Source organism: Oncorhynchus clarkii, chromosome 7 (assembly GCF_045791955.1).
Source record: "Oncorhynchus clarkii lewisi isolate Uvic-CL-2024 chromosome 7, UVic_Ocla_1.0, whole genome shotgun sequence".
Lineage (NCBI taxonomy): Eukaryota > Metazoa > Chordata > Actinopteri > Salmoniformes > Salmonidae > Oncorhynchus > Oncorhynchus clarkii.
The window spans coordinates 85,989,794-86,016,369 of NC_092153.1; the positions used below are offsets into that span (position 1 = coordinate 85,989,794).

Here is a 26,576-nt window from a genome sequence, read left to right on the forward strand (position 1 = left end):
GAATAGTCTCTAGCTATCTAGGATAGAATAGTCTCTAGCTGTCTGGGATAGAATAGTCTCTAGCTGTCTAGGATAGAATAGTCTCTAGCTGTCTAGGATAGAATAGTCTCTAGCTGTCTGGGATAGAATAGTCTCTAGCTGTCTGGGATAGAATCATTTCTAGCTGTCCTGGATAGAACAGTCTCTAGCTGTCTGGGATAGAATAGTCTCTACCTGTCCAGGATAGAATAGTCTCTACCTGTCCTGGATGGAATCGTTTCTAGCTGTCTAGGATAGAATAGTCTCTAGCTGTCTGGGATAGAATAGTCTCTAGCTGTCTAGGATAGAATAGTCTCTAGCTGTCTGGGATAGAATAGTCTCTAGCTGTCTAGGATAGAATAGTCTCTAGCTGTCTGGGATAGAATAGTCTCTAGCTGTCTAGGATAGAATAGTCTCTAGCTGTCTAGGATAGAATAGTCTCTAGCTGTCTGGGATAGAATAGTCTCTAGCTGTCCTGGATAGAATAGTCTCTATTATCTAGATGTCCTGGATAGAATAGTCTCTAGCTGTCTGTGATAGAATAGTCTCTAGCTGTCTGGGATAGAATAGTCTCTACCTGTCCTGGATAGAATAGTCTCTACCTGTCCTGGATGGAATCGTTTCTAGCTGTCTGGGATAGAATAGTCTCTACCTGTCCTGGATAGAATAGTCTCTAGCTGTCTGGGATAGAATAGTCTCTAGCTGTCTGGGATAGAATAGTCTCTATTATCTAGATGTCTGGGATAGAATAGTCTCTAGCTGTCTGGGATAGAATAGTCTCTAGCTGTCCTGGATAGAATAGTCTCTATTATCCAAATGTCCTGGATAGAATAGTCTCTATCTGTCCTGGATAGAATAGTCTCTAGCTGTCTGGGATAGAATAGTCTCTAGCTGTCCTGGATAGAATAGTCTCTATTATCTAGATGTCCTGGATAGAATAGTCTCTAGCTGTCTGGGATAGAATAGTCTCTAGCTGTCTGGGATAGAATAGTCTCTAGCTGTCTGGGATAGAATAGTCTCTAGCTGTCCTGGATAGAATAGTCTCTATTATCTAGATGTCCTGGATAGAATAGTCTCTAGCTGTCTGGGATAGAATAGTCTCTAGCTGTCTGGGATAGAATAGTCTCTATTATCTAGATGTCTGGGATAGAATAGTCTCTAGCTGTCTGGAATAGAATAGTCTCTAGCTGCCTGGGATAGAATAGTCTCTAGCTGTCTGGGATAGAATAGTCTCTATTATCTAGATGTCCTGGATAGATTCGTCTCTAGATGTCCTGGATAGAATAGTCTCTAGCTGTGCTGGATAGAATAGTCTCTAGCTGTCTGGGATAGAATAGTCTCTAGCTGTCTGGGATAGAATAGTCTCTATTATCTAGATGTCCTGGATAGATTCGTCTCTAGATGTCCTGGATAGAATAGTCTCTAGCTGTCTGGGATAGAATAGTCTCTAGCTGTGCTGGATAGAATAGTCTCTAGCTGTCCTGGATAGAATAGTCTCTAGCTGTCTGGGGTAGAATAGTCTCTAGCTGTCCTGGATAGAATAGTCTCTAGCTGTCTGGGATAGTATAGTCTCTAACATCTTTGACTGAGTTGGGTTAACTGCCAGAGGCAGGGCAAGGGAGGAGAATGCACAACAAGCCTCTGCAGTATGTCTCAGCAGGCGCCGTGTTGGACAGATAAGACAGGGTAGAAGATAGATCTACTTACTGACAGCAGAATCAAAGAGATAATCTTGTCTCTAAAGCATTCAGAGGTTGGCTAATCAGTTAATATCCAAGTGTGATATGAAAAAAAGTGTCTGAAATTGAAAGGTAACATTGGAAATGTGAACCCGCTGACCTGATGGGCCCTAAACCATCTAATATATAGCTGATGTGGTAGGACCTAGACCTGTCAGCTTTAGCTGATGTTTGAAGACAATTTTGTAAATCTGTCATTTAAATCTGATAAAAGCCACATAAGTGTCTGTGTGTGTGTGTGTGCATGCGTTAAATCAATTGGCGAAGGAAAACGACATTCTAAAGTCTGCTATCCTCAAAGAAACAGGCCTTGGTTGAGTGTGTGATCTGAATATCAATACTGCTGTACAGTGGAGTAGTACTTAGTCCTAAACTCTTCATTACAGCCACAGAGGAATACGAAATAAGAAATTCTATCAAAACATGACTTGTGTGTGTGTGTGTGTGTGTGTGTGTGTGTGTGTGTGTGTGTGTGTGTGTGTGTGTGTGTGTGTGTGTGTGTGTGTGTACCAACCTGTCAATGCAGAATCTGCTGCACTCTATGTCTGTCTGCTCTGCACACACACAGCGCTGTGATTCCTTCCCTCCTCCTCCTCCTCCTCCTCCTCTTCCTCCTCCTCCTCCTCCTCCTCCTCCTCTCTCACTGGAGCGACGTACACGCTGGGAGCTTCTGTAGCTGGACATACCGTACGGCACTGTACGCCTACACAAACACACACAGGCAAATCATTAGCATAGGGAGTGTAGGTAGCCTGGCAGTAATGTAGCTGTTAGAGCATTGGGACGGTAACCCAAAAGGTTGCTTGTTTGAATCCCCAAGGTGGAAAATTCTGCTGTTCTGCCACTAAGCAAGGCACTTAACAACTTCTCTCTGAGTGCCGATGACATCGCTTAAGGCAGCCTTCTGCATCTCTCTGATTCAGTTTCAATTGAAAGCATTCAGACTAGGTTCCCCATGTACCATACCGTACATATCAATAGGTTCCTCTTCCAATTGAACAGCTTTATTTAATTTGTTGCAAATTTATTTTTAAAGAAATATTAGTATATCTAGAATATCTACAACACAAGGGTGGAGGAGAAGAGGAGGAGGGAGAGAGGGTGAAGGAGAAGAGGAGGGAGAGAGTGTGGAGGAGGAGGAGAGGAGGAGAGGAGGAGGGAGAGACAGTGGAGGAGAGGAGGAGAGGAAGGAGGGAGAGAGGATGGAGGAGCGGAGGAGGGAGAGGAGGAGGAGGAGGGAGAGAGGGTGGAGGAGGGAGAAGAGGAGGGAGAGGAGGAGGACAGAGAGGGAGAGGTGGAGGGAGAGAGGATTGATGAGAGGAGGAGAACAGAGAGCGAGAGGAGGGAGAGAGGGTGAAGGATGAGGAGAGGAGGAGTGAGAGAGGCTTGAGCAGGAGAGTAAGATGGTGGAGGTTGGAGGTAGAGAGGTGGAGGACGACGAGTAGGAGGGTGGAGGAGGATGGAGGTAGAGAGTAAAATGCTTCCCAAGTGGCACCCTATTCCCTATATACCTGCACTACTTTTGACCAGAGCCCCATGGCCATCTCTGCTTGCTGTACTTCACGTTACAGTCTCTGTCTTTAATTTTAATTAAATTCAAATGGAATTTATTGACAGGTCAAACATATGTTTACATTACCAAAGCAAGTGAAATAGATAATTAAAAAAAGTGAAACAAACAATCAAAAATGATCAGTAAACATTACACAAAGGAATAGAGACATTTCATATGTTATGTTGTGTTTTAGTGTTTTAAAAGATGTGCAAATAGTTCAAGCATGAAATGAAAATAAATAAACATAAAGATGGGTTGTATTTACAATAGTGTTGTTCTTCACTGGTTGCCCTTTTTTCTGTTAACAGGTCACAAATCTTACTGCTGTGATGGAGTGCTCGTACTTATCAACATTGGCTTTGTTTTCCAATTCTTTGTGGGTCTGTGTAATCTGAGGGAAATATGTGTCTCTAATATGGTCATACATTTGGCAGGAGGTTAGGAAGTGCAGCTCAGTTTCCACCTCATTTTGTGGGCAGTGAGCACATAGCCTTGTCTTCTCTTGAGAGCCAGGTCTGCCTACGGCGGCCTTTCTCAAAGCCAGGCTATGCTTACTGAGTCTGTACATAGTCAAAGCTTTCTTTAAGTTTGGGTCAGTCACAGTGGTCAGGTATTCTGCCACTGTGCATTCTCTGATTAGGACCAAATAGCATTCTAGTTTGCTCTGTTTTTTGGTAAATTCTTTATAATGTGTCAAGTAATTTTATTATCTTTTTGTTTTCTCATGATTTGGTTGGATGTAATTGTGTTGCTGTCCTGGGGCACTGTGGGGTGTGTTTGTGTTTGTGAACAGAGCCCCAGGACCAGCTTGCTTAGGGGACTCTTCTCTAGGTTCATCTCTCTGTAGGTGATGGCTTTGTTATGGAAGGTTTGGGAATCGCTTCTTTTTAGGTGGTTGTAGAATTTAGTCTCTCTTCTGGATGTTGTTCATTAGCGGGTGTCGGTCTAATTCTGATATGCATTATTTGGTGTTTTAGGTTGTACACAGAGGATGTTTTTGCAGATTTATGCATGCAGAGTCTCAATTTGGTGTTTGTCCCATTTTGTGAATTATTGGTTGGTGAGCGGACCCCAGACCTCATAACCATAAAGGGCAATGGGTTCTATAACTGATTCAAGTATTTTTAGCCAGATCCTAATTGGGATGTCAAATTTTACCTTCCTTTTGATGGCGTAGAAGGCCCTTCTTGCCTTGTCTTTCAGATCGATCACAGCTTTCAGGTATAGTTTGTTGTGTGCTCGAGGGCAACGGTGTCTAGGTGGAATTTGTATATGTGGTCCTGGCGACTGGACCATTTTTGGAACACTATTATTTTTGTCTTACTTATTTACTGCCAGGTCCCAGGTCTGACATAATCTGTGCCAAATATGTAGGTGCTGCTGTAGGCCCTCATTGGTTGGGGACAGAAGCACCAGATCAGCAAACAATAGATATTTGTCTTCAGATTCTAGTAGGGTGAGGCCGGGTGCTGCAGACTGTTCTAGTGACCTTGCCAATTCGTCAATATATATGGTGAAGAGTGAGGCTCAAACTGCATCCCTGTCTCACCTCACGGCCCTGTGGGAAGAAACGTGTAACCAAACACTTGTTGTTTGTGTAAATGCATTTTATCATGTCATATGTTTTTCCCCAACACCGCTTTGCATCGATTTCTTATAGCAGGCCCTCATGCCAAATTGGTTCAAAGCTTCTTTTTTTTTTTTAATCAACAAGGCACTTTGCCTTTGTTTTCTGTTTGTTTGTTTGTCAATTAGGGTGTGCGGGGTGAATACGTGGTCTGCCGTACGTTCATTTGGTAGTACATTGTTTTCACTAAAGAAATGTAGAAGTCCGCTGTTAATGATAATGCAGAGGATTTAACCCAAGGTTGCTGTTTATGTATATCCCACAGTTGTTATTGGGGGCAAAAAGATGGAAGCTGTTTTTTCCATACAACTCCACTTTGTGTTGTTTGTTTAGTGTGTTCCAATTTTCCCAGAAGTGGTTAGATTCTATGGATTCTTCAATTATATTGAACTGATTTCTGACGTTCTATTTCTCTCGATCTCTCGCTCTCTCTCTCTCTCTCTCTCTCCCTCTCTCTCCCTCTCTCTCCCTCCCTCCCTCCCTCTCTCGGAGCTGCAGGCTGGAATGTTGTGATCAAGTCAAGACATTGAAGAGAACTGTTTTTGTTTCACACTAAGAGATTAACAATTACAACATTTTTGGTGTAAGAAGTAAGAGCTGGCTGTCTGATCGGAGAAGTTTTTATTATTTATGAACGTCTTGTTCTGACAGTAGACACCCTATACCCTCTTTAGTGCATTACTATGGGCCCTGGTCGAAAGTAGTGCACTCTATAGGGAATATGTTGCAATTTGGAACACTGCCCTAGTTGTAAGGATCTAATGAGAGGCCCCATTACTGGAACTAATAGCTGCTGAGTGGATCTGAGTGGATCTGAGTGGATCTGAGCGGATCTGAGTGAAGCTGAGTTTAGCTGAGTGGCGCTGAGAGGTGCTGAGCGGAGCTGAACGGATCTGAGAGGAGCTGAGTGTAGCTGAGTGGAGCTTAGTGGAGCTCAGTGGAGCTGAGAGGTGCTGAGTGGATCTGAGTTTAGCTGAGTGGAGCTGAGTTTAGCTGAGTGGAGCTCAGTGGTGTTGAGAGGTGCTGAGTGGAGCTGAGTGGAGCTGAGAGCTGCTGAGAGGTGCTGTGCGGAGCTAAATGGATCTGAGAGGAGCTGAGTGGAGCTGAGCTGAGCTTAGCTGAGTGGAGCTGAGAGGTGCTGAGTGGATCTGAGTGGATCTGTGTGAAGCTGAGTGGAGCTGAGTGGATCTGTGTGAAGCTGAGTGGAGCTGAGTGGAGATGAGTGGAGCTAATTGGAGCTGAGCGGAGCTGAATGAATCTGAGTGAAGCTGAGTGAAGCTGAGTGGAGCTAATTGGAGCTGAATGGATCTGAGTGGAGCTGAGTGGAGCTGAGTGGAGCTGAGTGGATCTGAGTGGAGCTGAATGGATCTGAGTGGATCTGAGTGGAGCTGAGTGGAGCTGAGTGGATCTGAGTGGATCTGAGTGGATCTGAGCTTAGCTGAGTGGAGCTGAGCTTAGCTGAGTTGAGCTGAGCTTAGCTGAGTGGAGCTGAGTGGAGCTGAGAGGTGCTGAGTGGATCTGAGTGGATCTGTGTGAAGCTGAGTGGAGCTGAGTGGAGATGATTGGAGCTGAGCGGAGCTGAGTGAATCTGAGTGGAGCTGAGTGGATCTGAGTGGACTGAGTGGAGCTGAATGGATCTGAGTGGACTGAGTGGAGCTGAATGGATCTGAGTGGAGCTGAGTGGAGCTGAGTGGATCTGAGTGGAGCTGAGTGGATCTGAGTGGATCTGTGTGGAGCTGAGTGGAGCTGAGCTTAGCTGAGTGGAGCTGAGTGGAGCTGAGAGGTGCTGAGTGGATCTGAGTGGATCTGTGTGAAGCTGAGTGGAGCTGAGTGGAGATGAGTGGAGCTAATTGGAGCTGAGCGGAGCTGAATGAATCTGAGTGAAGCTGAGTGGAGCTAATTGGATCTGAGTGGATCTGAGTGGATCTGAGTGGAGCTGAGTGGAGCTGAGTGGAGCTGAGTGGAGCTGAATGGATCTGAGTGGAGCTGAATGGATCTGAGTGGACTGAGTGGAGCTGAATGGAGCTGAGTGGATCTGAGTGGAGCTGAATGGAGCTGAGTGGAGCTGAGTGGATCTGAGAAGTGCTGAGCGGAGCTGAGAGTGCTGAGCGGAGCTGAGAAGTGCTGAGTGGAGCTGAGAAGTGCTGAGCGGAGCTGAGAAGTGCTGAGTGGAGCTGAGAAGTGCTGAGCGGAGCTGAGAAGTGCTGAGTGGAGCTGAGAAGTGCTGAGTGGAGCTGAATGGATCTGAGAGGAGCTGAGTGGAGCTGAATGGATCTGAGAGGAGCTGGGTGGAGCTGAATGGATCTGAGAGGAGCTGAGTGGAGCTGAGAAGTGCTGAGCGGCGCTGAATGGATCTGAGAGAAGCTGAATGGATCTGAGAGGCGCTGAATGGAATTGAGTGGAGAGATGTGTAGAGAGGTGAAACTTTACATACCGTAGAATCATAGCATCATTCACCAAGTAATTTCCTGTCACAAACTCCTGTCACAAACTCGGATAACTCCTGCGCCACAACCTGTTGCGTCAGCCTATTTTGTTCATAAGTGTTTGTGTTAACACCTGCTACCAATTAGCCAACTAGCTAGCTAGGTTTCAATGGAGACCTTTTCGCCTGGAATAGCTAACGAAAGTTTCCAGCGCTGTAGAAGCTGTGTTTATTACGCTGTTGTCCGGGACATTATTGACAATCTGGAGATCCAATGCGGCAATTGTTTGCTAGTGGAGGATTACAGGAATGAGGTGGCTAGATGATTGTTGACTACAATAAAAGGAGGACCGCGCACGCCCCCATTCTCATCGACAAGGCTGTAGTGGAGCAGGTTGAGAGCTTCAAGTACCTTGGTGTCCAAATCAACAACAAACTAACATGGTCCAAGAACAACAGGACAGTCATGAAAAGTGCATGACAACACCTATTCCCCCTTAGGAGAAAAGATTTGGCATCCTCAAAAGGTTTAACAGCTGCACCGTCGAGAGCATGACTGGTTGCATCACTGCCTGGTATGGCAACTGCTCGGCCTCTGACCTCAAGGCACGACAGAGGGTAATGCCTACGGCCCAGTACATCACTGCCAAGCTTTCTGTCATCCAGGACCTCGACACCAGGCGGTGTCAGAGGAAGATCCTAAAGATTGTCAAAGACTCCAGCCACCCTAGTCATAGACTGTTCTCTCTGCTACCGCACGGCAAGCAGAACCGGTGCGCCAAGTCTAGGACCAAGAGGCTTCTAAAACAGCTTCTACCCCCAAGCCATAAGACTCCTGAACCTCTAATCAAATGGCTACCTAGACTATTTGCATTGCCCCCTACCCGCCCCATCCTTTATGCCACTGGTACTCTCTGTTATTATCTATGCATAGTCATTTTAATAACTCTACCTACATGTACATATTACCTCAATTGCCTCAACTAACCGGTGACCCTGCACATTGACTCAGTACCGGTACCCCCTGTATATAGTCTCCACATTGACTCGGTACCGGTACCCCCTGAATATAGTCTCGCTGTTGTTATTTTACTGCTGCTCTTTAATCATTTGTTCCTTTTATTTCTTATTATTCTTATATTTTTTAAACTGTATTGTTGGTTACGGGCTTGTAAGTAAGCATTTCACTGTAAGGTCTACACTTGTTGTATTCGGCGCATGTGACTAATAAAATGTGAATTGATTTGATTTATCCTTAGCAAGCTAATTTTAATTATTTGTGAACTTATGGGGAAAAAGCAAATTAGAACTCTCTCCTATGGCTGAACGCCGATCGGGCCTGATGGATGTTTCCTCACCTTGTCATCTGTCCCTATCTGAATGGCCTGTGCTACCTGGAACTTGCCTACCTACGTAGTCGTCTCCATCTGCTTCTCCTCCTCCATCTTGTAGTGGAGTAGACAAAGAACAACAAGAGGTTTATTCCAATCAACGCAAAGTCGTGGAAACTGAAGGCGGCGGCATACTGCAAAGAAGACTGGAGTGTCTGCAAGAGGTTCAGAGCAGATTCACATGAGGGATAGCTTACTGCACTGGTGCCTGATCTACCTGCACCTTCATCACTGGGACTGCCTGTGTCTGCGATGGCGGTGCTGACTCCAACTACGCTGACTCCAGCAGCGGCTTAGAGTTCGGCTCCTTTCCCTCTATCTGGACCTGACGGGGCGCTGCCTGCTGTGGGATGAACAGATCAGTGGGAGCAATGGGCTTATATCTGCTTCTCCTGGTCCCGTGAAAGGTTCCGTGAATTGTGTGAGGGTTAGGGTTAGGCAGATTGCTCTATCCCCTTCTCCGGCTTTCCAACGGTGAGAAATATTTCAGTTCCTGGAGCACAAGTACAGGACATCAATAAGCTGTTCCCTAACATTTTAAACCAGCATCAGGAAATTGAGTCTATCATAGTTAATGTGGGATTCAATGACATTATGAAGGGCAGCTCAGAACAGCTGAAGATGGATTTGAAAGAACTGATTGGTTCTCTGCTTGATACCAACAAACACCCCATAATATCTGGCCCTCTGCCCTCCCTAAATCGTGGCATTGAACGTTTCAGCAGACTTTTTGCCCTCCATAACCTACGAGACGATTGCAGTTCTGTGGGTGTAACATTTATTGACAATTTTAATACCTTCTGGAAACAAAGCTTGTTTTATAAGGAGGAAGTGATCCACCCAAATCATTTGGGCTCCTGGATCCTTTCACAGCATTATAAGGTTGTGTTGAGATAATGACTTATCAATGACCCAAACCCAGCTCAGTTAATACCTACCATTGTTTCGCAGAGTTGTCATAATGCTTCAGCAAATATACATGATCTCAGGTGTGCTGGAAGACAGAGTAAGTAACCTAATTGATGTCCCTTTAACTGCCCTGAATACATCTTTTGATACTACAGCTATTGTATGCAGTAATCATGAGCCAATGAACCAGAGTTAGCACTGTGTGCCCTAGTAGGAAGTTCAACTCACCTTGCACTAACATCAATAACGTGAGCATGTCTACTTCTGTGCTGTCTAACACAATGTTCTTTTTAACATTCTAAAATGTGACCATCTGCCGAACCCCATTTCTGCCTGATACCAGCTCACAAAGCCCCTTCATCTGAATTCATCTAACCTAGAAAAATAAATTGTCCATAATTTGGCCATGCTTTTGGTGAGAAAGTCTTAGTAGCCCCATTGTATATATAGCTATTAATTTGTGTGTTTCTCAAGATTGGACAGTTGGGCACTAAAGCTAGCATGCATTGGTCCAACATCAGCAGCATTGTAGCGGATCCAGTCCAATGAGGCTGCTAACCAACCTACCTGTGTAGTGCTGCTCACAATGTTAAATGCTTTCAACACAACGCTAGTTAGCTACTTACTGTAGTAGCGCTAATGCTAACATTATTATGAGTTTTGATGAAGCAGCTGTCATTGCAGTAGCCTCCCTCACTGTGCTCAGCTGACCCAACAATACAATAGGAAGTCACTTTGTAGACTTTGTGGAAACATAGAAACATGATCTATGGACTGTTGTCTGACAACAGTCCCTCCTAATGGTGGGTCTGCATGTCTTAATAGATTATAATTAAACGGGGCTTATATAGTCCTGTTTCAGTGTATGAAGTGGGTAACCTGTAAAAATGACTAACCTGTACAAGTGGGTAATTTATACAAGTGGGTACAGGTGTGAGGTGTGAAACGGAAATTTTGTTTTTATTGCATATCCTACTCCCCCCGAGACATCCTCAGGGGGATGGGCTCACAGTCAGGGGATCTGCCATTATTGACCGTAGCAATTATGGTTAATTGCCTTGCTCAAGGGCAGAACTACAGATTTTTAAAAACATAAATCATGGTGTCTTTCATATGAAGATGTCTGCAGGGTAGGACTGAACAGCATGCGTTAACTACAGTAGGCCCTGTCACATACCAAGGATGAAAACAGTCCTGAGAATGTGTACGGACTGGCAACTGGCTGAACCATAAATATCAAAGGCTGAGCTCTACATAATATGATCGAAGGAGAGAAGAGAGGGAGAGATGGAGAGAGAGAGGAGGCAGGTTCATATGTCGGCAAATCTAGAATCTGGAGCACGAGAACAACTCAGGAGGAGAAGAAGAGAGAGAGGAGGAAAGAGAGAGAAGGAGAGGGAGAGGAAGAGATGGAAAGAGAGCAAAATAGAGAGCAAAATAGAGGGAGAAAAGGAGTGGAGAGGGAGGAGGAGAGGGAAAGAAGAGAGAGAGATAAGTAGAGGGAGAGGAGGAGGGAGAGAAGAGAGAGAGAGGAGATGGAGAGAAGGATATGGAGAGGGAGTGAAGCAGATCAAGAGGTGAATCAAATCAAATTTTATTTGTCACATACACATGGTTAGCAGATGTTAATGCGAGTGTAGCGAAATGCTTGCGCTTCTAGTTCCGACAATGCAGTAATAACCAACAAGTAATCTAACTAACAATTCCAAAACTACTGTCTTGTACACAGTGTGAGGGGATAAAGAATATGTACATAAGGATATATGAATGAGTGATGGTACAGAGCAGCATAGGCAGATACAGTAGATTGTATCGAGTACAGTATATACATATGAGATGAGTATGTAAACAAAGTGGCATAGTTAAAGTGGCTAGTGATACATGTATTACATAAGGATACAGTCGATGATATAGAGTACAGTATATACGTATGCCTATGCCTAGGTGAGAGGAAGAGACAGAGGGAGAGAAGGAGAGGGAGAGAAGAAGAGAGAGAGGAGGAGAGGGAGAGGAGAGGGGGAGAAAAAGAGAGAGAAAGAAGTAGAGGGAGAGAAGGAGAGGGAGAGAAGGAGAGTAAGAGGAGGAGAGGGAGAGAAGGTGAAGGATGGGAGAAGAGAGAGAAAGAAGTAGAGGTAGAGAAGAAGTGGGAAAGGAGTGAGAAAAGAAGAGGGAGTGAAGAAGAGAGAGAGAGAAGGAGAGGGAGAGAAGGATAGGGAGTGGAGCGAGGGAGAGACAGAGGGAGTGGAGGAGAGGGAGAATATGAGAGAAAGAAGATGAGGGAGAGGAGGAGAGGGAGAACATGAGAGAAATAAAATGAGGGAGAGGATGAGAGGGAGAGATGAGAGGGAGAAGGAGAGGAGCATAGGGAGTGGAAAGAGGAAGAGACCGAGGGAGAGAAGGAGAGGGAGAAGAAGAGAGAGAAGAAGAGGGAGAAGAAGAGAGTGAGAGGAGGAGAGAGGGCACGACGAAACCTATTCCCCCTCAAGGGACTGAAAATATTTGGCATTGGTCTTCAGATCCTCAAAAGGTTCTACAGCTGCACCATCGAGAGCATCACTGCCTGGTATGGCAACTGCTCATCCTCTGCCCTCAAGGCACTACAGATGGTAGTGCGTAGGGCCCAGTACATCACCGGGGCCAATCTTCCTGCCATCCAGGGCCTCTATACCAGGCAGTGTCAGCCCCTAAATATTGTCAAAGACTCCAGCCACCCCAGTCATACATAGACTGTTCTCTCTACTACCGCATGGCAAGCGGTACCGGAGCGGCACGTCTAGGTCCAAGAGGCTTCTAAACAGCTTCTACCCCCAAGCCATAAGACTACTGAACATCTAATCAAATAGCTACCGAGACTATTTGTATTGCCCGGCCCCCCCCCCCCAATCTGCTGCTACTCTCTGCTATTATCTATGCATAGCCACTTTAATAACTCTACCTACATGTACACAATTATCTCAATTACCTCGACACCGGTGCCCCCGCACATTGACACATTGACTCTGTACCGGTACGCCTTGTATATAGCCACTACATTGACTCTGTACCGGTACCCCCTGTATATAGCCTCCACATTGACTCTGTACCGGTACCCCTTGTATATAGCCTCCACATTGACTCGGTATCGGTACACCCTGTATATAGCCACCACATTGACACATTGACTCTGTACCGTAACTCCCTGTATATAGCCACCACATTGATTCTGTACCGGTACCCCCTGTATATAGCCTCCACATTGACTCTGTACCGGTACCCCCTGTATATAGCCTCCACATTGACTCTGTACCGGTACCCCCTGTATATAACTTCCAACATTGACTCTGTACCGGTACCCCCTGTATATAGCCTCCACATTGACTCTGTACCGGTAACCTCTGTATATAGCCTCCACATTGACTCTATACCGGTACCCCCTGTATATAGCCTCCACATTGACCCTGTACCGGTACCCCCTGTATATAGCCTCCACATTGACTCTGTACCGTAACACCCTGTATATAGCCTCCACATTGACTCTGTATAGAGCCCCACTATTGTTATTTACTGCTGCTCTTTAATTATTTGTTATCTCTCACTTTTTGGGGGATTTTCTTAAAACTGCATGGTTGATTAAGGGCTTGAAAGTAAGCATTTCACGGTAAGGTCTACTGTTGTACCTGTTGTATTCAGCGCATGTGACAAATAACACTTGATTTGATTTTAAATAGAGGGAGAGAGAGGCAGAGGGAGAGAAGGAGAGTTGGACAGGGAGAGAACATTTGCTCCTATAGCTCTAACTCCAACATTTTTTGGGAGGCTATTAAATCCATAGAGAATAAGAGCACCTCCTCCCAGCTGCCCATTGCTCTGAGGCTAGGAAACACTGTCACCACCAATAAATCCACTATAATTGAGAATTTCAATAAGCATTTCTCTACGGCTGGCCATGCTTTCCTCCTGGCTACCCCAGCCAACAGCTCTGCACCCCCCGCAGCTACTTGCCCAAGCCTCCCCCATTTCTCCTTCACCCAAATCCAGATAGCTGATGTTCTGATAGAGGTACATAAATCAGCCGGTCTAGACAATCTGGACCCTCTCTTTCTAAAATGATCTGCCTAAAATGTTGCAACCCCTATTACTAGCCTGTTCAACCTCTCTTTCGCATCGTTCGAGATTCCCAAAGATTGGAAGGCTGCCGCGGTCATCCCCCTCTTCAAAGGGGTGACACTCTAGACCCAAACTGCTACAGACCTACAGTATATCATTCCTATCCTGCCTTTCTAAGGTCTTTGAAAGCCAAGTTAACAAACAGATTACCAACCATTTCGAATCCCACCGTACCTTCTCCGCTATGCAAACTGGTTTCAGAGCTGGTCACGGGTGCACCTCAGCCACGCTCAAGGTTCTAAACGACATCATAACCGCCATCGATAAGAGACATTACTGTGCAGCCGTCTTCATCGACCTGGCCAAGGCTTTCGACTCTGTCAATCACAACATTCTTATTGGCAGACTCGACAGCCTTGGTTTCTCAAATGATTTCCTCGTCTGGTTTACCAACTACTACTCAGACAGAGTTCAGTGTGTCAAATTGGAGGGCCTGTTGTCCAGACCTCTGGCAGTCTCTATGGGGGTGCCACAGGGTTCAATCCTCGGGCCGAATCTCTTCTCTGTATACATCAATGATGTTGCTCTTGCTGCTGGTGATTCTCTGATCCACCTCTACACAGACCACACCATTCTGTGTACATCTGGCCCTTCTTTGGACAATGTGTTAACAAACCTCCAGACGAACTTCAATGCCATACAACTCTGTAGTGGCCTCCAACTGCTCTTAAATTCAAATAAAATGAAATGCATGCTATTCAACCGATCACTGTCTGCACCTGCTCGCCCGTCCAGCATCACTACTCTGGACGGCTCTGACTTAGAATACGTGGACAACTACAAATACCTTGGTGTCTGGTTAGACTGTAAACTCTCCTTCCAGACACACATTAAGCATCTCCAATCTCAAATTAAATCTAGAATTGGCTTCCTATTTCGCAACAAAGCATCCTTCACTCATGCTGCCAAACATACCCTCGTAAAACTGACTATCCTACCGATCCTCGACTTCGGCGATGTCATTTACAAAATAGCCTCCAACACACTACTCAACAAACGGGATGCAGTCTATCACAGTGCCATCCGTTTTGTCACCAAAAGCCCCATACACTACCCACCATTGCGGCCTGTACGCTCTCGTTGATTGGCCCTCGCTTCATACTCGTCGCCAAACCCACAGGCTACAGGTTATTTACAAGTCTTTGCTAGGTAAAGCCCTGCCTTATCTCAGCTCAGTGGTCACCATAGCATCACCCACTCGTAGCACGCGCTCCAGCAGGTATGTCTCACTGGTCATCCCCTAAGCCAATTCCTCCTTTGGTCGTCTTTCCTTCCAGTTCTCTTCTGCCAATGACTGGAACGAACTGCAAAATCTCTGAAGCTGGAGACTCTTATCTCCCTCACTAGCTTTATGCGCCAGCTGTCAGAGCAGCTCACAGATCACTGCGCCTGTACATAGTCCATCTATCTACCTACCTCATCCCCATACTGTATTTATTTATCTTGCTCCTTTGCACCCCAGTATCTCTACTTGCACATTCATCTTCTGCACATCTACGATTCCAATGTTTAATTGCTATATTGTAATTACTTCACCACCATGGCCTATTTATTGCCTTAATTCCCTTAACTTACCTCATTTGCACATGCTTTGTTTTGTTTTTTTCTACTGTATTATTGACTGTATGTTTGTTTTACTCCATGTGTAACTCTGTGTTGTTGTATTGTGTCGAATTGTTATGCTTTATCTTGGCCAGGTCGCAGTTATAAATGAGAACTTGTTCTCAACTAGCCTACCTGGTTAAATAAAGGTGAAATAAATAAATTTAAAAAAGAGAGAGAAGTTTGAACCGGAGTGACTTGACAAACAAGATGTTAAATGTTTCCAATCTTCAGTTCGTCCATGTATACGGGTAAGAGTCTAGCTACATTGTCAGATATAAGTTTCTAATTTTGTCAGTAAGTTGTTTGTATTGCAAGTTAAAGCGCACTGTTAGTTAGCTGGCTCGCTAACTAACGTTATGTGTATGATCAGTGTAGTAATATTATTAGAATCTGACATCCATTTGAATTGCTAGTTATAGCCTAATGTTAGCTAGTTAGCTAACATTGAACCTAGATGGTTAGCTTTATCTACCTGCAGATTCATACTACAGCTATGACAAACAGTTTGTTTTGGTAGTAGTATGATTTGGGATTTTGCCAGTTCCTTGTTTAACTAGCTAGCTACATGTCTAAACAAAAGACTGCCAAATGATTACATGACCAATCAAGTTAGCCAGGTGTGTCTGGGGGTTGATTAAAGCCATCTATTGTATTTCATGAACATGTCTAGACAATATTGATCCATCCACTTAGTTAGATGTGACTGGGATGGTGGGTATTTTCACATGACCCATCTATTTAGACAAGTGTGTAATATAATAATAATAATAATAATAATAATAATAATAATAATAATATATATATATATATATCGATAAAATATGTTTTATCTGGACACTTTCTGGTTTTGATATTGATACTATGCAGGTAACCACTTCACTGTACCGTTAACATCTTCTGTATCCTCTGTATGTGACAAATAAACGTAGATGTAATTTGATATAGCGTGTGTTTAGCACATGGCCTCACATGTGAATCCTTAAAGAGATGGGTGGGACTAAGGCTTAAGAGGGTGTGAACGATGCTGAATGGGTGTAGACAAAGAGCAGCTCTCCAGTAGGTGTACCAAACATTCAAGGGCCATTTTCTCCGAAAGTGGGTTTACAAGTTTATCAACTTTCAAAGCAGAATCACGTTCCCATTGTTCCTCAACTGTGGTGTATGATATACCATTATTCTAGATCTGAGTCTCTACTTTCATCTATCCAACGTAAAAAAACAAACACATTTTCATTTATTTTCTTCTACATAAGAACAAGGCGGTCGGTCACAAATGTGGAGCCTCAGAGAGTTGTTCAACCTGGACAACTGAGCTGACCAAGGACTAGTCCTTAGATGTAGAGCCTGAAAACGTTATCCTTGTTAACCTGGGCTGACCTAGGAACAGTTATGGAGAGAGTGGCAGGCAATATGCAGTCAGTCACAAAGACAGCAGGACAAGACTGTAAACCTGGTGACCGGAGAGAAGAGAGGATACTCAGTCTCCTCATGGAGCCTGTCAGGCTGACAGGTTTTAACCCAGGTTTTAACCTAGACTGACCAAGGAGTGGTTATGGAGAGTATAATTGTGTTAGTGGCAAGCTTGGAAAGTCCTCTATATCTGTGATTGACACCATATTGATTGTCTCAGTCTCAGTAGCCTGTATATGTGATTGACACCATATTGATGGACTCAGTCTCAGTAGCCTGTATCTGTGATTGACACCATATTGATGGACTCAGTCTCAGTAGCCTGTATCTGTGATTGACACCATATTGATGGACTCAGTCTCAGTAGCCTGTATATGTGATTGACACCATATTGATGGACTCAGTCTCAGTAGCCTGTATCTGTGATTGACACCATATTGATGGACTCAGTCTCAGTAGCCTGTATATGTGATTGACACCATATTGATGGACTCAGTCTCAGTAGCCTGTATCTGTGATTGACACCATATTGATGGACTCAGTCTCAGTAGCCTGTATATGTGATTGACACCATATTGATGGACTCAGTCTCAGTAGCTGCAGGACAAGATAAACCTTCAAACATGTTGCCCAGAGAGAGAGAGAGAGGATTCTCTGCCTCAACTGTAAAGTGTTACCACAGTGGACAAAACCTTTCAGGAAAACATGTCATTCTTCTCTCTATGACTGACTGTCCGTCCGTCCGTCCGTCCGTCCGTCTGTCCGTGTGTCCATTCAGGTCTTATCTGAGTGGACACACGTTGACAGTTTCCACGTGGTTTCAACCAAACGGTTTTCTTTAAGTCAAGAGAGGTGCCTGCAACCCAATCACTGGATTTTTAGGTTTGCTGGATTGAATCCCCGAGCTGACAATGTAAGGCAGTTAACCCACTGTTCCCCGGGCGCCGAAGACGTCGATATTGATTAAGGCAACGCACCGCACAGCTCTGATTCAGAGGGGTAAAATGCAGAAGACACATTTCAGTTGAAGGCATTCAGTTGTACAACTGACTAGGTATCTTTCCTTTTACATTTCATTTTTGGTTTTAGTGTTTTGTGTCTTTAACTAAATGACTAACTGGATGAATTACACTTACACTTCCTAGCTTAGACTTGTGAAGTATTCTGAAATATATTAGTCATGTCCATTTTGCTCATTGCTCATCATTGCTCCAATGTATCATACCCATCATTGCATGCCGGTGTATTATCAGCTTAACTTTAGCTATTTATGGTGAAACAATTCCCACAAAACCTCTCCACATGAAAATTATCCCCTTGGACAGAAGAAATAGCTCAGAGATTCTGGCGTCTTTTTCGCTCTGTGTGTAGCTGGATGAATAGCGTTTAACAAAGCACATTAGTTAAATTCGTTTAAAAACTATCCTAGCCGCATCCTCAGAGCATGGGCAGACCAGCTGACTGGAGTGTTTACGGACATATTTAATCTCTGCCTATCTCAGTCTGCTGTCCCCACATGCTTAAAGATGTCCACCACTGTTCCTGCACCCAAGTAAGCAAAGGTAACTGAACTAAATGACTATCGCCCCGTGCCACTGACCTCTGTCATCATGAAGTGCTTTGAAAGGCTAGTTAAGGATCATATCAACCACATCTTATCTGCCTCCCTAGACCCACTTCAATTTGCATACCGCCCCAATAGAACCACAGACGATGAAATTGCCATCCCACTGCACACTGCCCTATCCCATCTGGACAAGAGGAATACCTATGTAAGAATGCTGTTCATTGACTACAGCTCAGCATTCAACACCATAGTACCCTCCAAACTCATGGACTTTATTTAAGTGTCACATGATCTGTCACATGATCTCAGTATATATACACCTCTTCTGAAAGGCCCCAGAGTCTGCAACACCGCTAAGCAAGGGGCACCACCAAGCAAGCGGCACCATGAAGACCAAGGAGCTCTCCAAACAGGTCAGGGACAAAGTTGTGGAGAAGTACATATCAGGGTTGGGTTATAAAAAAAATATCTGAAACTTTGAACATCCCACAGAGCACCATTAAATCCATTATTAAAAAAACTGAAAGAATATGGCACCACCACAAACCTGCCAAGAGAGGGCCGCCCACCAAAACTCACGGACCAGGCAAGGAGGGCATTAATCAGAGAGGCAACAAAGAGACCAAAGATAACCCTGAAGGAGCTGCAAAGCTCCATAGTGGAGATTGGAGTATCTGTCCATAGGACCACTTTAAGCCGTACACTCCACAGAGCTGGGCTTTACGGAAGAGTGGCCAGAAAAAAAGCCATTGCTTAAAGAAAAAAATAAGCAAACACGTTTGGTGTTCGCCAAAAGGCATGTGGGAGACTCCCCAAACATATGGAAGAAGGTACTCTGGTCAGATGAAACTAAAACTGAGCTTTTTGGCCATCAAGGAAAATGCTATGTCTGGCGCAAACCCAACACCTCTTATCACCCCGAGAATACCAACCACGCAGTGAAGCATGATGGTGGCAGCATCATGATGTGGGGATGTTTTTCATCAGCAGTGACTGGGAAACTGGTCAGAATTGACGGAATGATGGATGGCGCTAAATACAGGGACATTTTTGAGGGAAACCTCTTTCAGTCTTCCAAAGACTTGAGACTGAGACGTAGGTTCTCCTTCCAGCAGGACAATGACCCTAAGCATACTGCTAAAGAAACACCTGAGTGGTTTAACGGGAAGCATTTAAATGTCTTGGAATGGCCTAGTCAAAACCCAGACCACAATCCAATTGAGAATCTGTGGTATGACTTAAAGATTGCTGTACATCAGCAGAACCCATCCAACTTGAGGAGCTGGAGCAGTTTGCCTTGAAGAATGGGCAAAAATCCCAGTGGCTAGATGTGCCAAGCTTATAGAGAGGGGGGGGGGGGGGGGGGTGAATAGTTATGCACGCTCAAGTGTTTTTTTGTCTTTTTTCTTTCTTGTTTGTTTCACAATAAAACATATTTTTCCATCATCAAAATAGCTATGCTATATGCTGTAGGCATGTTGTGTAAATCAAATGATAGAAACCTGTAAGGCAACAAAATAGAAAAATGCAGAGGGAGATTAATAATTTTGCAAGCCACTGTACATTTTCTGTTGTAGATATGTAGTGTAATAATGTTATATGATGTTTTGTTTCACATTTTGTTTTATGTGGTTGGACCCCAGGAAGAGTAGCTGATGCCTTGACAGGAACTAATGGGATCCATAATAAACCCCAGGAAGAGTAGCTGCTGCTTTGGCAGGAACTAATGGGGATCCATAAAAAAAACGCCAGGAAGAGTAGCTGCTGCTTTGGCAGGAACTAATGGGGATCCATAATAAACCCCAGGAAGAGTAGCTGCTGCCTTGGCAGGAACTAATGGGGATCCATAATAAACCCCCAGGAAGAGTAGCTGCTGCCTTGGCAGGAACTAATGGGGATCCATTTAAACCCCAGGAAGAGTAGCTGCTGCCTTGACAGGAACTAATGGGGATCCATAATAAACCCCAGGAAGAGTAGCTGCTGCCTTGACAGGAACTAATGGGGATCCATAATAAACCCCAGGAAGAGTAGCTGCTTCCTTGACAGGAACTAATGGGGATCCATAATAAACCCCAGGAAGAGTAGCTGCTGCCATTGCAGAAACTAATGGGGATACATAATAAACCACAGGAAGAGTAGCTGCTGCCTTGACAGGAACTAATGGGGATCCATAATAACCCCCAGGAAGAGTAGCTGCTGCCTTGACAGGAACTAATGGGGATCCATAATAAACCCCAAGAAGAGTAGCTGCTGCCTTGACAGGAACTAATGGGGATCCATAATAAACCCCAGGAAGAGTAGTTGCTGCCTTGGCAGGAACTAATGGGGATCCATAATAAACCCCAGGAAGAGTAGCTGCTGCCTTGACAGGAACTAATGGGGATCCATAATAAACCCCAGGACGAGTAGCTGCTGCCTTGACAGGAACTAATGGGGATCCATAATAAACCACAGGAAGAGTAGCTGCTGCCTTGGCAGGAACTAATGGGCATCCATTTAAACCCCAGGAAGAGTAGCTGCTGCCTTGACAGGAACTAATGGGGATCCATAATAAACCCCAGGAAGATTAGCTGCTGCCTTGGAAGGAACTAATGGGGATCCATAATAAACCACAGGAAGAGTAGCTGCTGCCTTGGCAGGAACTAATGGGGATCCATAATAAACCCCAGGAAGAGTAGCTGCTGCCTTGACAGGAACTAATGGGGATCCATAATAAACCCCAGGAAGAGTAGCTGCTGCCTTGATAGGAACTAATGGGGATCTATAATAAACCCCAGGAAGAGTAGCTGCTGCCTTGACAGGAACTAATGGGGATATATAATAAACACCAGGAAGAGTAGCTGCTGCCTTGACAGGAACTAATGGGGACCCATAATAAACCCCAGGAAGAGTAGCTGCTGCCTTGGCAGGAACTAATGGGGATCCATTTAAACCCCAGGAAGAGTAGCTGCTGCCTTGACAGGAACTAATGGGGATCCATAATAAACCCCAGGAAGAGTAGCTGTTGCCTTGACAGGAACTAATGGGGATCCATATTAAACCCCAGGAAGAGTAGCTGCTGCCTTGGCAGAAACTAATGGGGATCCATTTAAACCCCAGGAAGAGTAGCTGCTGCCTTGACAGGAACTAATGGGGATCCATAATAAACCCCAGGAAGATTAGCTGCTGCCTTGGCAGGAACTAATGGAGATCCATAATAAACCACAGGAAGAGTAGCTGCTGCCTTGGCAGGAACTAATGGGGATCCATAATAAACCCCAGGAAGAGTAGCTGCTGCCTTGCAGGAACTAATGGGGATCCATATTAAACCCCAGGAAGAGTAGCTGCTGCCTTGGAAGGAACTAATGGGGATCCATAATAAACCCCAGGAAGAGTAGCTGCTGCCTTGGCAGGAACTAATGGGGATCCATAATAAACCCCAGGAAGAGTAGCTGCTGCCTTGGCAGGAACTAATGGGGATCAATAATAAACCCCAGGAAGAGTAGCTGCTGCCTTGACAGGAACTAATGGGGATCCATAATAAACCCCAGGAAGAGTAGCTGCTGCCTTGGCAGGAACTAATGGGGATCCATTTAAACCCCAGGAAGAGTAGCTGCTGCCTTGGCAGGAACTAATGGGGATCCATAATAAACCCCAGGAAGAGTAGCTGCTGCCTTGACAGGAACTAATGGGGATCAATAATAAACCCCAGGAAGAGTAGCTGCTGCCTTGACATGAACTAATGGGCATCCATAATAAACCCCAGGAAGAGTAGATGCTGCCTTGACAGGAACTAATGGGGATCCATAATAAACACCAGGAAGCGTAGCTACTGCGATGGCAGGAACTAATGGGGATCCATTTAAACCCCAGGAAGAGTAGCTGCTGCCTTGGCAGGAACTAATGGGGATCCATAATAAACCCCAGGAACTAATGGGGATCCATAATAAACCCCAGGAAGAGTAGCTGCTGCCTTGACAGGAACTAATGGGGATCCATAATAAACCCCAGGAAGAGTAGCTGCTGCCTTGGCAGGAACTAATGGGGATCCATAATAAACCCCAGGAAGAGTAGCTGCTGCCCTGGCAGGAACTAATGGGGATCCATAATAAACCCCAGGAAGAGTAGCTGCTGCCTTGGCAGGAACTAATGGGGATCCATAATAAACCCCAGGAAGAGTAGCTGCTGCCTTGACAGGAACTAATGGGGATCAATAATAAACCCCAGGAAGAGTAGCTGCTGCCTTGACAGGAACTAATGGGGATCCATAATAAACCCCAGGAAGAGTAGCTGCTGCCTTGGCAGGAACTAATGGGGATCCATTTAAACCCCAGGAAGAGTAGCTGCTGCCTTGACAGGAACTAATGGGGATCCATAATAAACCCCAGGAAGAGTAGCTGCTGCCTTGACAGGAACTAATGGGCATCCATAATAAACCCCAGGAAGAGTAGATGCTGCCTTGACAGGAACTAATGGGGATCCATAATAAACACCAGGAAGCGTAGCTACTGCCTTGGCAGGAACTAATGGGGATCCATTTAAACCCCAGGAAGAGTAGCTGCTGCCTTGGCAGGAACTAATGGGGATCCATAATAAACCCCAGGAACTAATGGGGATCCATAATAAACCCCAGGAAGAGTAGCTGCTGCCTTGACAGGAACTAATGGGGATCCATAATAAACCACCAGGAAGAGTAGCTGCTGCCTTGACAGGAACTAATGGGGATCCATAATAAACCCCAGGAAGAGTAGTTGCTGCCTTGGCAGGAACTAATGGGGATCCATAATAAACCCCAGGAAGAGTAGCTGCTGCCTTGACAGGAACTAATGGGGATCCATAATAAACCCCAGGACGAGTAGCTGCTGCCTTGGCAGGAACTAATGGGGATCCATAATAAACCCCAGGAAGAGTAGCTGCTGCCTTGACAGGAACTAATGGGGATCCATTTAAACCCCAGGAAGAGTAGCTGCTGCCTTGACAGGAATTAATGGGGATCCATATTAAACCCCAGGAAGAGTAGCTGCTGCCTTGGCAGGAACTGGATTCATAATAAACCCCAGGAAGAGTAGCTGCTGCCTTGACAGGAACTAATGGGGATCCATAATAAACCCCAGGAAGAGTAGCTGCTGCCTTGACAGGAACTAATGGGGATCCATAATAAACCCCAGGAAGAGTAGCTGCTGCCATTGCAGAAACTAATGGGGATACATAATAAACCACAGGAAGAGTTGCTGCTGCCTTGACAGGAACTAATGGGGATCCATAATAACCCCCAGGAAGAGTAGCTGCTGCCTTGACAGGAACTAATGGGGATCCATAATAAACCCCAAGAAGAGTAGCTGCTGCCTTGACAGGAACTAATGGGGATCCATAATAAACCCCAGGAAGAGTAGTTGCTGCCATGGCAGGAACTAATGGGGATCCATAATAAACCCCAGGAAGAGTAGCTGCTGCCTTGACAGGAACTAATGGGGATCCATAATAAACCCCAGGACGAGTAGCTGCTGCCTTGACAGGAACTAATGGGGATCCATAATAAACCCCAGGAAGAGTAGCTGCTGCCTTGACAGGAACTAATGGGGATCCATAATAAACCACAGGAAGAGTAGCTGCTGCCTTGGCAGGAACTAATGGGGATCCATTTAAACCCCAGGAAGAGTAGCTGCTGCCTTGACAGGAACTAATGGGGATCCATAATAAACCCCAGGAAGATTAGCTGCTGCCTTGGCAGGAACTAATGGGGATCCATAATAAACCACAGGAAGAGTAGCTGCTGCCTTGGCAGGAACTAATGGGGATCCATAATAAACCCCAGGAAGAGTAGCTGCTGCCTTGGCAGGAACTAATGGGGATCCATAATAAACCCCAGGAAGAGTAGCTGCTGCCTTGATAGGAACTAATGGGGATCTATAATAAACCCCAGGAAGAGTAGCTGCTGCCTTGACAGGAACTAATGGGGACCCATAATAAACCCCAGGAAGAGTAGCTGCTGCCTTTGCAGGAACTAATGGGGATCCATTTAAACCCCAGGAAGAGTAGCTGCTGCCTTGACAGGAACTAATGGGGATCCATAATAAACCCCAGGAAGAGTAGCTGTTGCCTTGACAGGAACTAATGGGGATCCATAATAAACACCAGGAAGAGTAGCTGCTGCCTTGGCAGAAACTAATGGGGATCCATTTAAACCCCAGGAAGAGTAGCTGCTGCCTTGACAGGAACTAATGGGGATCCATAATAAACCCCAGGAAGATTAGCTGCTGCCTTGGCAGGAACAAATGGAGATCCATAATAAACCACATAAAGAGTAGCTGCTGCCTTGGCAGGAACTAATGGGGATCCATAATAAACCCCAGGAAGAGTAGCTGCTGCCTTGCAGGAACTAATGGGGATCCATATTAAACCCCAGGAAGAGTAGCTGCTGCCTTGGAAGGAACTAATGGGGATCCATAATAAACCCCAGGAAGAGTAGCTGCTGCCTTGGCAGGAACTAATGGGGATCCATAATAAACCCCAGGAAGAGTAGCTGCTGCCTTGGCAGGAACTAAAGGGGATCCATAATAAACCCCAGAAAGAGTAGCTGCTGCCTTGCAGGAACTAATGGGGATCCATATTAAACCCCAGGAAGAGTAGCTGCTGCCTTGGCAGGAACTAATGGGGATCCATAATAAACCCCAGGAAGAGTAGCTGCTGCCTTGGCAGGAACTAATGGGGATCCATAATAAACCCCAGGAAGAGTAGCTGCTGCCCTGGCAGGAACTAATGGGGATCCATAATAAACCCCAGGAAGAGTAGCTGCTGTTTTGGCAGGAACTAATGGGGATCCATAATAAACCCCAGGAAGAGTAGCTGCTGCCTTGACAGGAACTAATGGGGATCAATAATAAACCCCAGGAAGAGTAGCTGCTGCCTTGGCAGGAACTAATGGGGATCCATAATAAACCCCAGGAAGAGTAGCTGCTGCCTTGGCAGGAACTAATGGGGATCCGTAATAAACCCCAGGAAGAGTAGCTGCTGCCTTGACAGGAACTAATGGGGATCTATAATAAACACCAGGAAGAGTAGCTGCTGCCTTGACAGGAACCAATGGGGATCCATAATAAACCCCAGGAAGAGTAGCTGCTGCCTTGGCAGGAACCAATGGGGATCCATTTAAACCCCAGGAAGAGTAGCTGCTGCCTTGACAGGAACTAATGGGGATCCATAATAAACCCCGGGAAGAGTAGCTGCTGCCTTGACAGGAACTAATGGGGATCCATAATAAACCCCAGGAAGAGTAGCTGCTGCCTTGGCAGGAACTAATGGGGATCCATTTAAACCCCAGGAAGAGTAGCTGCTGCCTTGACAGGAACTAATGGGGATCCATAATAAACCCCAGGAAGATTAGCTGCTGCCTTGGCAGGAACTAATGGGGATCCATAATAAACCACAGGAAGAGTAGCTGCTGCCTTGGCAGGAACTAATGGGGATCCATAATAAACCCCAGGAAGAGTAGCTGCTGCCTTGACAGGAACTAATGGGGACCCATAATAAACCCCAGGAAGATTAGCTGCTGCCTTGGCAGGAACTAATGGGGATCCATTTAAACCCCAGGAAGAGTAGCTGCTGCCTTGACAGGAACTAATGGGGATCCATAATAAACCCCAGGAAGAGTAGCTGTTGCCTTGACAGGAACTAATGGGGATCCATAATAAACCCCAGGAAGAGTAGCTGCTGCCTTGGCAGGAACTAATGGGGATCCATTTAAACCCCAGGAAGAGTAGCTGCTGCCTTGACAGGAACTAATGGGGATCCATAATAAACCCCAGGAAGATTAGCTGCTGCCTTGGCAGGAACTAATGGAGATCCATAATAAACCACAGGAAGAGTAGCTGCTGCCTTGGCAGGAACTAATGGGGATCCATAATAAACCCCAGGAAGAGTAGCTGCTGCCTTGCAGGAACTAATGGGGATCCATATTAAACCCCAGGAAGAGTAGCTGCTGCCTTGGCAGGAACTAATGGGGATCCATAATAAACCCCAGGAAGAGTAGCTGCTGCCTTGGCAGGAACTAATGGGGATCCATAATAAACCCCAGGAAGAGTAGCTGCTGCCTTGGCAGGAACTAAAGGGGATCCATAATAAACCCCAGAAAGAGTAGCTGCTGCCTTGCAGGAAGTAATGGGGATCCACATTAAACCCCAGGAAGAGTAGCTGCTGCCTTGGCAG

General features: G+C 45.5%; 1 protein-coding gene across 1 annotated transcript in view; it reads right to left on the bottom strand.

The window, feature by feature from the left end:
* Nucleotides 1-2,396: 2,396 nt before the first annotated feature.
* Nucleotides 2,397-26,576, bottom strand: part of LOC139412702 (endothelin-3) — a gene marked incomplete at its 3' end in the record, with an annotated part of 50,823 nt that continues 26,643 nt past the window's right edge. The window contains exon 3 of the mRNA XM_071159361.1: nt 2,397-2,460. Within this exon, the coding sequence (XP_071015462.1) occupies nt 2,397-2,460 (64 nt within the window). The remainder of the gene's footprint in view (nt 2,461-26,576) is intronic.